The sequence below is a fragment of the Kwoniella dendrophila genome, chromosome 4 (assembly GCF_036810415.1).
Source record: "Kwoniella dendrophila CBS 6074 chromosome 4, complete sequence".
NCBI lineage: Eukaryota > Fungi > Basidiomycota > Tremellomycetes > Tremellales > Cryptococcaceae > Kwoniella > Kwoniella dendrophila.
The window spans coordinates 901,100-914,661 of NC_089479.1; the positions used below are offsets into that span (position 1 = coordinate 901,100).

Genomic DNA, 13,562 nt, shown 5'->3' on the forward strand with positions numbered 1-13,562 from the left:
AAACGCTTATCGTGACTTTTCTCAAGAGTACGATTCAGCTTCTTTTGTCAGCTTGAATGAGAAATATTTAGAAAGATGCACAAGCAAGATTTATCCAAAGACATATTGTAAATAACCAACTCGAACCATTGTGTGTATTATTGAACCAATGACTGTTCTCATCTATCAGTCAGTATGTCATCTGAAAGGTGATTAGCTGTCCTGTTGTATATTTATAATTAATATGCATCATGATCCTCTTTGGAACTGACATATAGAGTAAATGGTATACGTTGTCACCAATCATACTGCAGCTTAACAAGCATATAGCAAGCTGTAGTTGTTTTCGTTTCAAAAGGGTTTTATTTGCATCATATCGTATATGGTAAAGAAGTTTTTAGGTGTTCTACGTAGCGAAAAAAGGCAAGGAGTTGGAAGGAACACGAAGAAAAGCAATGAATAATACACACAAGAAAAGTCCGGAATGAGGATGAATAAAGAAAAAGGTATAAGGGAAAAAGTCTAGAAAAATGTTATATTCACAGAATATATAAACAATTTAAGGTGGTGGGTGGTGTTCCTCCTTTTCCCTTGTTTCCTAGTTAGGATGATTTAATAAGCAAAGAAAGTGTATAATGTATGGGATAAATGAGAATGTATAGCTAAATATCATTTTTCCAAGAGAAAGGACCAGGAAATTAATCTGGAAATACTCCATATTTATCTACAACAGATGAATTGGCTTTTTCCAGTGTTTGTTTCCCTTATTTTCTATAAGTACAACAAGCGATAACATATGGTGCACATGATAAAGTGATTAAAGCGAATGCTACCCAAGTCAAGTCTATTTATATGATTGAATCAAGATTATAAAACAATTAGCTTTAATATCCTTTTTCTCTTTTTTCCGCTGAAGTTGTTCGATGATGAAGTGATGTAGTGTTTGAGGAAAACGAGAAATTAAACCAGAGGATCTAAAAACTTACAGAGTGATGGTCCGGCAGAAACTATAATACCTAAAGAAGCTTTACTTTGAACTTTAACGATATTTACTGAATTGTCTTTAGCAATTACTGCTGTCCATAATGCCGCACCTCTATTCGAGTTTTGATATAGTCAGAAATTGATATTCTTTTATCATTTTGTTTACATTGATATTCTTTTAAACTCACATCATAATCAAGAAAGCACCTAATCCTGAACATATAGCAGCTATTAAGAATGATATTCTAAGTTTTACAATACCGAATATTAAAGCAGCGGCAGCTAAAACTGATCCACACTATTTCATCACGAATAAAATTTAATCAGCTTCAAAATTCAATTTGAGTCTTTGTTAGTAGAAAGAGATATTTGCACAGAAGAAAAAAAAAACAGGAATGATCAGATTCTAGACCTGAACTTACGAAGATTAAAGCACTTCCACCTCTTGTCATAGCATGATTATAGCCATCATCTTTTAAAGTTGGTGTAGGTTTTACATTAACGATTAAATCCTTTAATTTTGATTCGAATTTTGATGGGGTATCTGCTAACAAATTTCCAAATGGTTCTGCAGGGAAAGCGAATGTTGATGAATTACAAATACCTGAACCATCTTTTTGGTATGCGCATGCATCTAAATGAATGAAGTAAAGTTAGAGAGATGATATCAGTAAAACTGTACGAACAAGTCACAATTAACCACTCCATCGTCTTATCACCCAATTTTAATCCATATGACCTTTGACTGTTATCTTTTTTTGATTTTCTTTTGGGAAGAGAAATGATTGTCTTGTTTAAGATGTACTCACTATAAAGACCATATCTGTAATATTGTCTCAAACCTTTTCCACCACCTAACTTATCATTTTTAGAATCATATAATCCACCTGCTGACTCATTTTTAGCACCTTGGTAACCATTTCCGAGGCTGAATGGGACAAATATGTATATATATTAGTACTGAACTATCTGTGGCAAGGAAGATAGTCTCAATAGAGAATCTCCCTCAATATAACATATATAAAAGTTGAAGCAGGTTTTCCAGGTAACTGGGAACACTTCTCCCTTTCCTTGCCAAAAAATCTTGACGTCCTGCCTCATCCGCAATTGATGGAAGATTAATACTCACGAAGCAACATTAACTTCCATCATATGGATACTGTTTACTAAAGCACCTGAACCGATTTGACCGATATGTGCGAAAACAAGTAAGATAATAGCTATAGCTGATAAAACTGTTGCACCTGCAATACAATGTTCACCTCTCATTTTGAATGATTGATACTGTTTCTTTTTCTTGTAAGTATGACAATGGTAGTATTGATATCCTTGTGAATATATATGATAAAGTCGCGTTAACTATAGGTGTCTGACACGTTGAATATAAGAATAAGATTTTCTGAAAAGATAGTGAGTTGAACTAGTGAATGTATACCTCGTGTGTATATAGTAGCTGTTTGAGTTGAATGAGAGAGAAGATATGGAGATTCTGATGTATTGATTGATTGTAAGTAGGTATGAGTTTCAGATTGCTATGCTCATTTCAACAATTGTATGCACAGGTAAAAAAAACTTGAAGCACCAAGCTGTAAGGTAGAGCACATTAGGAAAAAGGCCAAGAGTGCAAGAAAACACGTTGAAACTTTCCCTAAAAAGTCAAGGATTTAATCTATCCGAACCCTTAAAAATCATTCAAATCCCTTCATCAGCAATAAAGGATTACGACTTGATTATTCTTGGATCAACGTGCCTTATTATTCGGTTCACTTGCAATCTTCGATTTCATTTAATTGAACTTTACCCAAGTAACCTCTTCTTTATTTTCTTACGATAACACGGCAGCAAAAACGTTAAACGGTAGGTAGATCATCCCGGTATCGGTAGTTTCCAAAAGTTCGATCTCAAGTATATAACAGCGGACCAAAATGTATCGTATATGTCTTTGATTCATTGGGATTATCTACAACTAATCTTCCGGTACATACGATTTGCGTTCGCTGCTGACGGACAAATGGCGACATGCTCTTAACCAGATTATATTTCTTACATGACGTTACGCGAAGAATTTATACCATACAACAAATTACACTTCCTACAAAGTTACAAAGACTTTATCTATGCGGAATTGTAATACCAGTTAGACAACTACAGGTACACCTTCACCTAAACCTGCAGCACCTATACCGCCTGTTTTAATAGCACCATTGTTATTATTGCCATTCACCAAACCATTATTCATACTGTGAGGTCCTATACCACCTGAAATCATATTTGATGGTGGCAAGGATATACCGCCTTCTCTTGTACTGTTTCCGTTTGTTATCGGATTGACAGTTGGGTTTGGATTGTCATCGTTTGCCTTTTCTTCTTTGTTTTGTTGATTAAACACGGTATTTGTCTTTCCTTGAATTTCGCCACTTTCTTCTGCTTCTGCTTGTATCTGCGCTTCTTCATCTTTCTTTTCTTTCTCTTTTCTCCAATTCGATTTCGCTTCGTTGACTAACTTTAATTTTATTGATCTTTGAGGATTTATAGGCCTAACTCTTGATGATCTGGCTTGATCTAATCTAATTAAATCTGACGAAAATCCAGGTATACCTCTACCAAATATAGTTTCTGCAATAGGCGAAATTAAGAGAAGAACGCATCACATTAGTCAGCGCTTCAATGCTTTTCAAGACAGCATACATTAGTCTAATCAAACTCACCATATGCTAATTGTATATCTTTACGATCAATTGTATCACTCTTACGATGTTTAGCTAAACTGCAACTAACTTGTGAAAGTAAATCATTATGTTCATTGGCAAGTTCAAGCATAAGCTGTTAGGAAGCCAATGATCAGCTCTTGAAATCTGGTGCCATAATATACGATAATGTTGTAAGGTAAGAGAAGGGCCAAACTTACAGTTTCAACATCGTTATCAACTATTAAAGCTTTATCTATACCTTTAGCTAAATCTTGAATTTTTCTTTTTTTAGAAGTTTGTAGACCTATCATGGTTTGATTTCCTTCCGTTGACGTGGCAACCGTTGTTATCAAATCCAAATCATCTTTATCCGCTTTGGAATTGGTCTCATCGAGAAGGGTTTCATCTAAAACCAATTTCAAGTTATTTGGCATTTGTTCTAAAGTAACTTCACCTAAAACTCTATTTATACCCATGGTACCTCTTCCAGACGCTTTAATTATAGGTTGGAATTTATTTAGTATATTTTCTTTCAAAGCAGCATCACTTTCTGGTGTAGGTTCGAATTTTGCTTTTGATAACAATGATAATGATTTATCTAATTGTGGTATTTGTAAATCACTTGATTGTCTAATTGAATCACCTCCACCACCTACTGAACCACCACTAATTCTCATTCCTGGTCTGACATTTTGATCAATTTGCGCAATTAACATTCCCGGTGTTATATTCGATCCGTTATTGGCGTTGTTTGGTATTTGACCTTGACCTTGTGGATAAGGTACTCCATTTACCATACCAGGTGGTTGCTGGCCTCCATTATTAGCCATAACCATTTGCTGTTGGTGTTGTTGCTGTTGTTGTCTAGCTTGTGCCACATTTTGTACAGCTTGAGCAACAGGTATACCTGAATTGATCATTCGTTGTATCAATCCCGCTTGTGCTTGAGCAGCTTGAGCTTGTTGAGCATTAAGCTGTTGCATTTGTGATGATTGAGGAACGGGCATAGGCGGTCTCAATTGGGGTGAAGAAGTAGCTTGACCGGGTGTCTGACCTTGATTTTGCGCTTGAGCTAGATTACGTTGCTTGTTCGCTGGAATATGAAGATTAGGGACATTGGTTTGTTGAGCTTGGAAATTTGGTGTACTGGGATCAGGTCGGGGTTGCATATTAGGTGTACTTGGACCAGGTTGTTGTGCACTCATATGAGGACTTGATGATACTCCTGGAGGAGGTTGAGTTATACCTTGGCCTTGTCCTTGCATTTGAACCTGTGCAGATTGAAGAGCTTGTGCTTGTGCAATTTGAGCTTGAGTTGGTTGTGTAGCTTGTTGTTGTGCTGAGGCAGCTTGAGAGTAGCCGACGACCTGATTCCACAATTGACGATATGGAGAATTCTGAATTGATATCGGTGGTCAGCCAGAACTATTCCAACAAATGCGAAAGAAGATGAAGATACATGTTCTAAGAGGAATAAGCGAGAATCACTTACATTGCTAAATGTCATTTCCCTTTGTTGATCATTCATCTGAGCAAGTCTTAATAACACATTCCTGATATTTGCTTGTTTATCAACGGGCATCTTGCTCGTAGCCATTTGTATACCCATTTGGAGTTGTGCCATAGCGTTTGGTTGAGGTGTATTTGCATTAGCTCTTGGTGAACCGAAATTAGCTTGCTGCGGTTGTTGTTGTTGTTGTTGTTGTTGTAAGTTCTGAAACTGCTCATTAGACATCTGACCTTGTTGCGCTTGTTGTAACATTTGTGATTGAACTTGAGCTCTTGCTAAAGCTTGAGCTTGAGCTGAATTCATATTAACGTTATTAGGTAATTGAGCTTGATTTTGCATAGTAGGTGTTCTACCTTGAGCTTGTAATTGGGCTTGAGCTTGTGCTTGTGCTTGTGCTTGAGCAGCGGCTAATCTTTGTAATTGAATCTGATGCATCTGCTGTTGACTTAATTGAGGACTTTGCATTTGTTGTTGCTGCTGTTGTTGCTGCTGCTGCTGTTGCTGGTTGCCCATTAATTGTTGTTGTTGATTCAGTCCCGGTACGACACCATTGGGAAACTGTTGTTGTAATTGAGCTTGTAAAGCCGTATGAGCATTTTGTTGTTGTTGCTGTTGTTGTAAAGCAGCCATTTGTTGTTGAGTAGCAAGTGGGAGTTGCATACCGCCGTTCATCATGGGTGTCTGCTGAGGTTGTTGAGCACCATGAGGTAGACCAACGGGGTTAGCTAATCCACTCTCTACTAACGATCTAGCATGATGAGCTTGATATTGCTGTAAATGGTTTCTTCCTTCAGGACTACTTATGAATGCGTCGAACTGGATTTGGACGTTTAGGTACAAGGAAAGTTAATAGGAGGCAAAGGAAGAAAGGAGTAAAAGTGATGTGTATGATTAGCCAAATACCGGATCAAAGTTCTTCGAGCCATTCGAACGTACCAATTTTTCCTGTTCTGCACCTAATTTACCAGTTCTTTTCAATTCCAACAATTTTGGAAAATTTTCCACCAATGTTTTAATACCATTCATACCCATTACATTTCTATTTGGATTTGAAACGGGTGATTGTCTAATCATTTGTGGTGAAGAATGTGGATGATTTTGAGGTGAAGCTGCAGCTATTGATGCGGGAGTTGGATGTGATATAGGTGGAGGCATAGTTTGTTGTTGTTGTTGAGGTGTTTGTAATTGTGGAACAGGTTGTTGCTGTTGCTGTTGCTGCTGAACTTGTTGTTGAGCTTGTACAGCTTGTTGCTGTAACCTTTGTGTCTTCTCTAACATTGCAGCTAAGTGTTGTTGCTGTTGCGCATGTTGTTGTAATCGCATTTGATCTTGGTATGCCTGGAAATCAACTACATTTAGCTTATCTCAGGATACGATATCGCCATAGACCGGATGGAAAGACGGCAAGAATCGAGGAAGGAAATTAGATGGTAGGTGATCGAGTCATGTTTGATGGAGAGTGGGAATGACGTATAAGGGAGATATCTGGAGGAGTTCACAGCGTCCATTGAGGAAGGACAGAAAGCGTATTGTTCATAATCACTTACAGCTTGATTTTGACCATTTATCTGTTGTTGACCTTGTGGAATTTGCTGTTGCGCTTGTTGGATTTGCTGCTGTGGTTGTTGCATCTGTTGTTGTTGTTGTTGTTGTATGTGCTGCTGTTGGTGCTGTTGCTGCTGTCCCGGTTGCATTTGAGGTTGAGGTTGTTGCATTTGGATTTGTTGCTGTTGCTGTTGCGCTTGTTGAGGATTAATCATGTTTTGCTGGTTAAGATTATTGTTATTCATCATGGGTGAAGGATTAGGTAGTTGTTGTGATTGTTGAGGAACTACTTGTGGGTTTTGTTGTTGTTGTTGTTGTTGTTTATTGTTACTTTGAGGTATATTTGTATTCTTCATAAAATTCATCATTTTACCTCTGAATAATTCATTTCTTTCATTATCAGGTAATTGTCTTTCATCTGAAGTCAATAATTGTGGAAATTTTATTTGTAATTGTTGTAAATTAAATGATGATAATGATGCTAGAGTTGCTGTCATATTTACATTTGAATTTTGATTATTATTATTATTATTGTTATTATTGGTATTGATGTTAATACCACCTCCCCCTCCACCACCATTATTATTGGGAGTACCTTGATTTGACATCTCCCGTAAGACTGTCTTATTTTATTATTCGTTGAATTATATTATATATTCAACGGAGTTCAGCGTTTTTTGGAATGTGATCAATGCACTTTGCTTTGTAGATGATCCTGATCCTAATTCCTAACCTTTTCCAAGTTGTTCCTTCAAGTTACCGGAAGAAATTAAAGATTACTACTTCTTGATCCCCATTTATGATACACGTTTCAAGGTGAATCAATTCTAACTATCTTCAGTCTTCCTCACACCGCTTCCGATTGATTAAATGCACTCCGTATAGCTGATGAAGTCGTTAAAAAGTTGAAATGAAAGGTACAAGAGATGTCATAAAATCAGAATTATTTCTGGATATCTCGGAACGACAACCTTAAATATCTCGATGATCTCTTCTCAAGTGGCACAGACCGCCAACATCGTTTTTCGATTTCTACATGTATTTCGTAATAAACTGGCCTACTTTCATACTCAATTAGAGGTTATAAGACTGTCATCCAAGCATATCACACACACCATATGCATGCTTCAAGTGGTCACTGGACACAATCAGCACAACGAGCCTATGAATCATGCTTACGCATACAAGCGCTCTCGAAAGAAATATAGGTGTCAGTATTTTCCTTTCTTCACCGTCTGAAACAGATGAATAATCTTATGTGAGCAGGTAAGATGAACCAGTTGCAAGACTTGTAGAGAGGTATGATTACAGTACATCCAGCTGGAATGATCTCGATTTTCTTTGTCTCGTGTAGCCATTCAGAGGATGAGGAACTGTTCTCAAAGTACGGTGTCAAAGTACTGTGCAGGAAAAGCATTCGATGTTGAGCTCTCTTAGGTACGAGATGGATGAGAAACTCATTTCTACCATTTCGAGTTTGGACAAAGCCCTCACTCTAAATCATAAAATGCACTATGATGATTACATGCTAAATCGTTAATTGGGGTATATATGGTCTTACGGCTGTATGTTCACTCTCTTCTTAATGACTATCGACGTTTCGGGTGGAGTATTCGGTACTACAATTCTTCTAAAGCGGATATATAAAGGACTAGAAATCATGAAGGGTTATCAGCAAATGAACCATAAATAGGCAGATGAGAGGAGATCAGCGGTAGAGCAAGAGAGCTTACCATTGTTCCCACGAAGGAAACAATCACCATATTCTGCTGTTTTTCTACCATTTGACCATTCTTCTGTGTTTTCTAATGCTACATTCATGTAGCCATCCAAGCATGTTAGAAGACCTAGAATCAGGCGGTAGATGTGAAATCAGTGAATACCATCTTTTATGTGATTCAGATATCTCCTCTTGGGTTTCCAATCACTATTCAAGAGATTCTATCTTCAATCAAGGTGAGATCGCGCCAAGATCATATGAGCAGTATATGATATCCAGCTTCTGATGTATTCTGTTATTCCCACTTGTACGTGGATTGTTGCTTATCACAAGTCTTCGTAGAGATAACCAGGCTCGAGTGGGTTCAAGGAAACGCTCACCATGATAATCAACACCACTACCTATTCTAACTTTTACTTGTTTCCCCACTATATTCTTCAAGAATTCAGATGGTGATCCAGCTGTAGCTGCAGCTTCTTCAGGTTGGGGTGATGCAGAACTCATTGTATGTAAATGTTCTGATTGTGATGAGCCTTGTATAAAGATTGTAGAATTGTAAGAAGTTATATAGATGATTTCAGAGAAAGCAACATTGAGGATTCAGGTACCACCCGGTTACTTCTCTCAGATATAGGCTCGCTTGTAATTGAGCAGTCATTATAGGCAATGCATGAATAGGCATGCCGGTTGAGTGCGATTCCACCATTTCGGAACGTAAGCTAGCTGAAGGTGAGAAACCCATGAAAAACGACTCGGAGATGCTATGTTTACTATTAATCAAACGTAAACATCCTTGTACTCATCTTGAATCCTGCTATCATCCATCATACGCATACGTTGACGATAGCAAGTAGACTGATTCAGTAGACTGAATACAGTGAAAACTCTCTTTGTGTCAAATCGAAAATTTATCGCGTAAATCATCTCATCTTCTTCGACAATTTTTATAGATAACAAAGTAACAAACCAAAGTATTCTGCAGATTTTCAAAATGAAAGTACCAACAGACCGACATTCATCTGATTCAGCTTATGCACCATACAGTATATCATCACCTAGATCATCAACGTTTCAAGCTCCTGCATTACCATCAACAACTAAATCAGGATCATCATCATCAAAGAAAAACACACCTTCAACAAAAACAAAACCAAATATAAAAATAGAAACTGAAGATTCACCATCACAATATAAAGTTGCAAGAGCAATTTCATCATGTACAAGATGTAGATCAAGAAAACAAAAATGTGATGGTAAATTACCTGCTTGTTCAGCTTGTGAAAGAGCAAAAGTTGAATGTATAGGTTTTGATGCTATTTCAAAAACTAATATATCAAGAAAGTCAGTCTAAAAACTCTTTTCTCTTTATCAAGCATGACGTGTAATCAATATAAATCACAGTACTGATTGAATGTGATTGAAATAGTTATCTGCACTCACTGGAACAAGAAGTAGCATCTCTCAGAGCACAAGTAGCAGCATTTCAGCAGAATGATCCAATAGCTCAAAATGATAAACATATAGCTGCGAATGCTTCAAGTGCCGTTTCTGCATTTAGATCAGATTTCCCGATTGATCCTGCATTAATGGGTGAAGATGGTATCGGTGGTCCATCATCATCATCATCAACATCAATCATGAAAAGTCCTCTAGAATCACCCAGTTTATCGTCATATGGACATGGATATCAACACGGGGGATATGGACATCAAAGAAGACATTCAGATTATCCGTTCCCTTCAACACCTATAATTTCTGATTCACCTAAATCACCTTATCACACTACTTCAAGGCATAATCATTCATCACATCATCACCATCAGGGTAGTGGTAATCATCATCATCATCATGCAACTGGACAAACTGTCGGAATACAATCAACAAGTTTGACTAGGATGGTACACGATGCAGCGTATAGAACTGGACATGCGTCGAATTCAATTTCGACTATGAATGTTGCAGCAGGTGGTGGATCAGGTAGTGAGAAAGGTTCAAGTATACATGGTGGTTCAACTGATTCACCTTTAAATCAAAATAATAATAATACTATCAATGATGGTAATATGACTTCACCTGAAATTGTTTTAACACCAAGATCAGCAAATATACCTACTCCAAATCAAAATCAAAATTATGGTTCGACGAAAACTCAACCTTCCGTATCACCTGTAGTAAATCCTGCTCAGCTTTTGAACTCAAGTATGAATCGAACGGGTAAATCAAAAAGAAGAACATTCGCTATACCTCCTTTACCACCTCAGCCTGCTGTTGAAAGGTTAGTAGCTGCCTATGTTGATTTCGTCGGTGTCACCGGCCCTATCATACATATCCCTTCTCTAGGTAAACAATTAATGAAGATTAGGGAAGGAGTGGATGTGGAAGAAAGTGACATCTTTGTTGTTATGATGGTTTTAGGTATGTTTTCTCTACCCGACTTATTTCAGGCGCGATAGGCTGACGAATCGGGTAGCTTTGAGTACGATGGCTTCTTCTCGATTTGTTGATCCTCCTGATGAGCTCAGGGCATGCTCGGAAGCATTCCATGCCGAAGCTATGAAGCATATCGATGCGGTTTTTGAAGAGCAAAGTTATGGTAAGCTATTCATTACTATTTTAGTCAAACAGCTTCTTCTAACCTTTCGCTTCTTTCTGTGATATAGTGGGATTGCAAGCTATATTACTACTGGTATGGTATTCTCTGCTTAACCCTGACAAGGGATCAATATGGTTTTTGGTCGGTTTGGCGACTAGAACTTGTGTAGATATGGGCTACCATAATGAGCATAACACTCAAGTAGATCAAATTGATACGCTAGAATTGGACATGAGAAGAAGATTGTTCTGGTGCACGTATAAGATGGATAGATTGTTGTCCCAAAGTTTAGGTAGACCGCCAAGTATCCCCGATGGATTTATCAATGTTCCCGTAAGTTCTGGTCCTTCCCACCGCAATTACAGAACAGACATACTCACGTCATTTTTAGCTACCATCGGCAATGCATGATATCGATATTCATCCTGGTCATTACGGACCTACAGATGGAGAAACGTGTTCATACAAAGCTGTCTTCCTACATACTGTCAAAATAAGACAATTGCAATCGGAAATACTCTTCAATACTTATGGAGTACATGGATCGACAGGGAGATTACCAAGTGAAGATTGGAGACAAGATTGCTATGACAGATTGAAGACATGGTTGGCCGAAGCTCCTGAACCTAGAGGTACAGTCTCTACCGAAGGTTATGCTATCACCTTCCATAGTAAGTTCCTTCTTTTGCTTTTTAGGGCATGTAGCTGATAAGCTTTAATCGCAGACTCCGCATTACTGTTGTTCCGACCTTCGCCTGGATGTCCTCGACCCGAACGAAGTGCCTTATCAACTGTTTTGTCCAGTTCAAGCTATGTAATCAGGATTTATCGAAGAATGCAATTAAATAATCGAATCAGTTGGCTTTGGATGACTGTAAGTTCGGATATGCTTGACCTTCTATCGTTTGCTATAGACCGCTAATTTCTCAAATATGATGATTTAGAGTCATTTCTCCTTCATGGCTGGTCTTTCTTTCTTATATGCTTATTTCAACCTTTACTCTATGGGTGGAGGATCCGATATAATGACCATCGAAGATGCTATGATGGTCATAGACTCGTGCTTAAGCGTTTTGGAATTCTTGTCCCGTGAGTGCTCAAATTATATTTCCTTTCGTACGCCTCGGTGCTGAATAAATGTGAATTGTTAGCTCGAGTACCGTCAGCGCAAGAATGTCACGATACGATGCAAACACTTTCACAGGCGATCTTTGATCAATTGTCCAAATTGGATCCACCAGCTATAATGGATTCTTCAGCAAGTTCACCTGGAAGAGGAGGTATATTAAGAGGAGCACCAATTTCATCATCAAGAGAAGATCCTTTACCTAATGAAACTTTCCTGACACCTCTGCCGGCCGTTGCATTACCTTACGAACTTTCTTTATTAGATAATCTATTTAGAAATCCAATGGCATCACATAATAAAGCTTCAGAATATACATCAAATCATAAATGTCGTAATAAAAACAAGAATAAAAATCGTCAAGGTAATGTCGATTTTGGTGGTTCAGGTCATTATGGTGAAATTTCTTCTGAATCTGAATTAACCAATAACGATAATAATAATAAAGGTTATCCACCAAATGCTTTCCATACGACAAATTCAAATTCAAGTAATAATCAGTCGAATGATTTTAGAAATGGCTATAATGCCAGTGGTCTAGATAATGATAATGACAATGTTAGAGAATTATCATCAAAATTTGATACTTATCCAAGAGGAAATTTATTAGGTTCTTTCAATTTAGCTATGGGATTAAGTAATGCGTCTTTCAGTAATAACGTTGGGAACAATGCTTCCTCATCACAATCGTCTCGTGTTAATTCACACTCAGCTGTTAATCAGAATCCACACCAACAATCAGGATTAACATCTACATCGGAACCTACATCAAGTAATTTACCTTATATATCATTATCACAATCATTAAATTCAGGTATACCTTCAAACGGTAACAACAATGATAATAACAATAATGGTATAACAAGTGAGAATAATAATAGACAATTACCAATGATGTTAAATGGATCGAATGAAACAATAAATTCTGATCAAAGTTCATTTGATCTATTTAATTTCTTGATGGATGAAGATGGTTTAGGATCTAATGGATTTACAGCTTTAGATGTTCCTGCAGATTTCTCTTTGTGGAGTTAAGAGGGTCCAATCGAAAATCACATTCCGGGGAAATAGATTTGCTCATTGTTTTAAATTTTGATTTGTATCAAGTAAACTATGTAATCTTATAATATTGTAACTTTATCTTTTAGATTGTGTACAATGATACGTAGATGAGCGACAATTTCACTGTTCAATCTTAACGATTCAATTTTGGGTTTTTTATGTTGCTTGGAAATTGGGCGTTGATTCAAGTCTTTTTTATACGATTACAGATAGTTGTCTTTTCTACTTCTTTTTATCGTTCTGCTACTTTTGTCTTTTTTTGTTTTCTTGTATAGATGTCAAAAATGTAAAAAATGATATTGCACTACTTCTGATCGTCATCAAAGTAATGGCTAACAAAGCTTACATATAAT

The 13,562-nt window shown here is 37.2% G+C and overlaps 4 protein-coding genes across 4 annotated transcripts; 1 reads left to right on the plus strand and 3 right to left on the minus strand.

Annotated features, from left to right (window-relative positions):
- Positions 1 to 743: 743 nt before the first annotated feature.
- Positions 744 to 2,232, minus strand: L201_003461 (uncharacterized protein; the record flags this gene model as incomplete). Its single annotated transcript, XM_066219216.1, has 6 exons — positions 744 to 823; positions 966 to 1,075; positions 1,152 to 1,261; positions 1,386 to 1,597; positions 1,773 to 1,891; positions 2,093 to 2,232. The coding sequence occupies 6 exons, from the start codon at positions 2,230 to 2,232 to the stop codon at positions 744 to 746; spliced, it is 771 nt and encodes a 256-aa protein (XP_066075313.1).
- Positions 2,233 to 3,100: 868 nt separating this feature from the next.
- L201_003462 (uncharacterized protein) lies at positions 3,101 to 7,316 on the minus strand (the record flags this gene model as incomplete). The annotated part of the gene is made up of 6 exons (XM_066219217.1): positions 3,101 to 3,579; positions 3,672 to 3,786; positions 3,872 to 5,050; positions 5,146 to 5,979; positions 6,100 to 6,501; positions 6,711 to 7,316. The coding sequence occupies 6 exons, from the start codon at positions 7,314 to 7,316 to the stop codon at positions 3,101 to 3,103; spliced, it is 3,615 nt and encodes a 1,204-aa protein (XP_066075314.1).
- Positions 7,317 to 8,327: 1,011 nt separating this feature from the next.
- On the minus strand, positions 8,328 to 8,932 carry L201_003463 (U6 snRNA-associated Sm-like protein LSm6; the record flags this gene model as incomplete). The annotated part of the gene is made up of 3 exons (XM_066219218.1): positions 8,328 to 8,359; positions 8,442 to 8,555; positions 8,809 to 8,932. The coding sequence occupies 3 exons, from the start codon at positions 8,930 to 8,932 to the stop codon at positions 8,328 to 8,330; spliced, it is 270 nt and encodes an 89-aa protein (XP_066075315.1).
- Positions 8,933 to 9,419: 487 nt separating this feature from the next.
- On the plus strand, positions 9,420 to 13,182 carry L201_003464 (uncharacterized protein; the record flags this gene model as incomplete). The annotated part of the gene is made up of 8 exons (XM_066219219.1): positions 9,420 to 9,769; positions 9,855 to 10,843; positions 10,899 to 11,021; positions 11,089 to 11,354; positions 11,413 to 11,692; positions 11,747 to 11,895; positions 11,966 to 12,110; positions 12,173 to 13,182. 8 exons carry the CDS (start codon positions 9,420 to 9,422, stop codon positions 13,180 to 13,182), a joined length of 3,312 nt encoding a protein of 1,103 aa, XP_066075316.1.
- Positions 13,183 to 13,562: the final 380 nt, after the last annotated feature.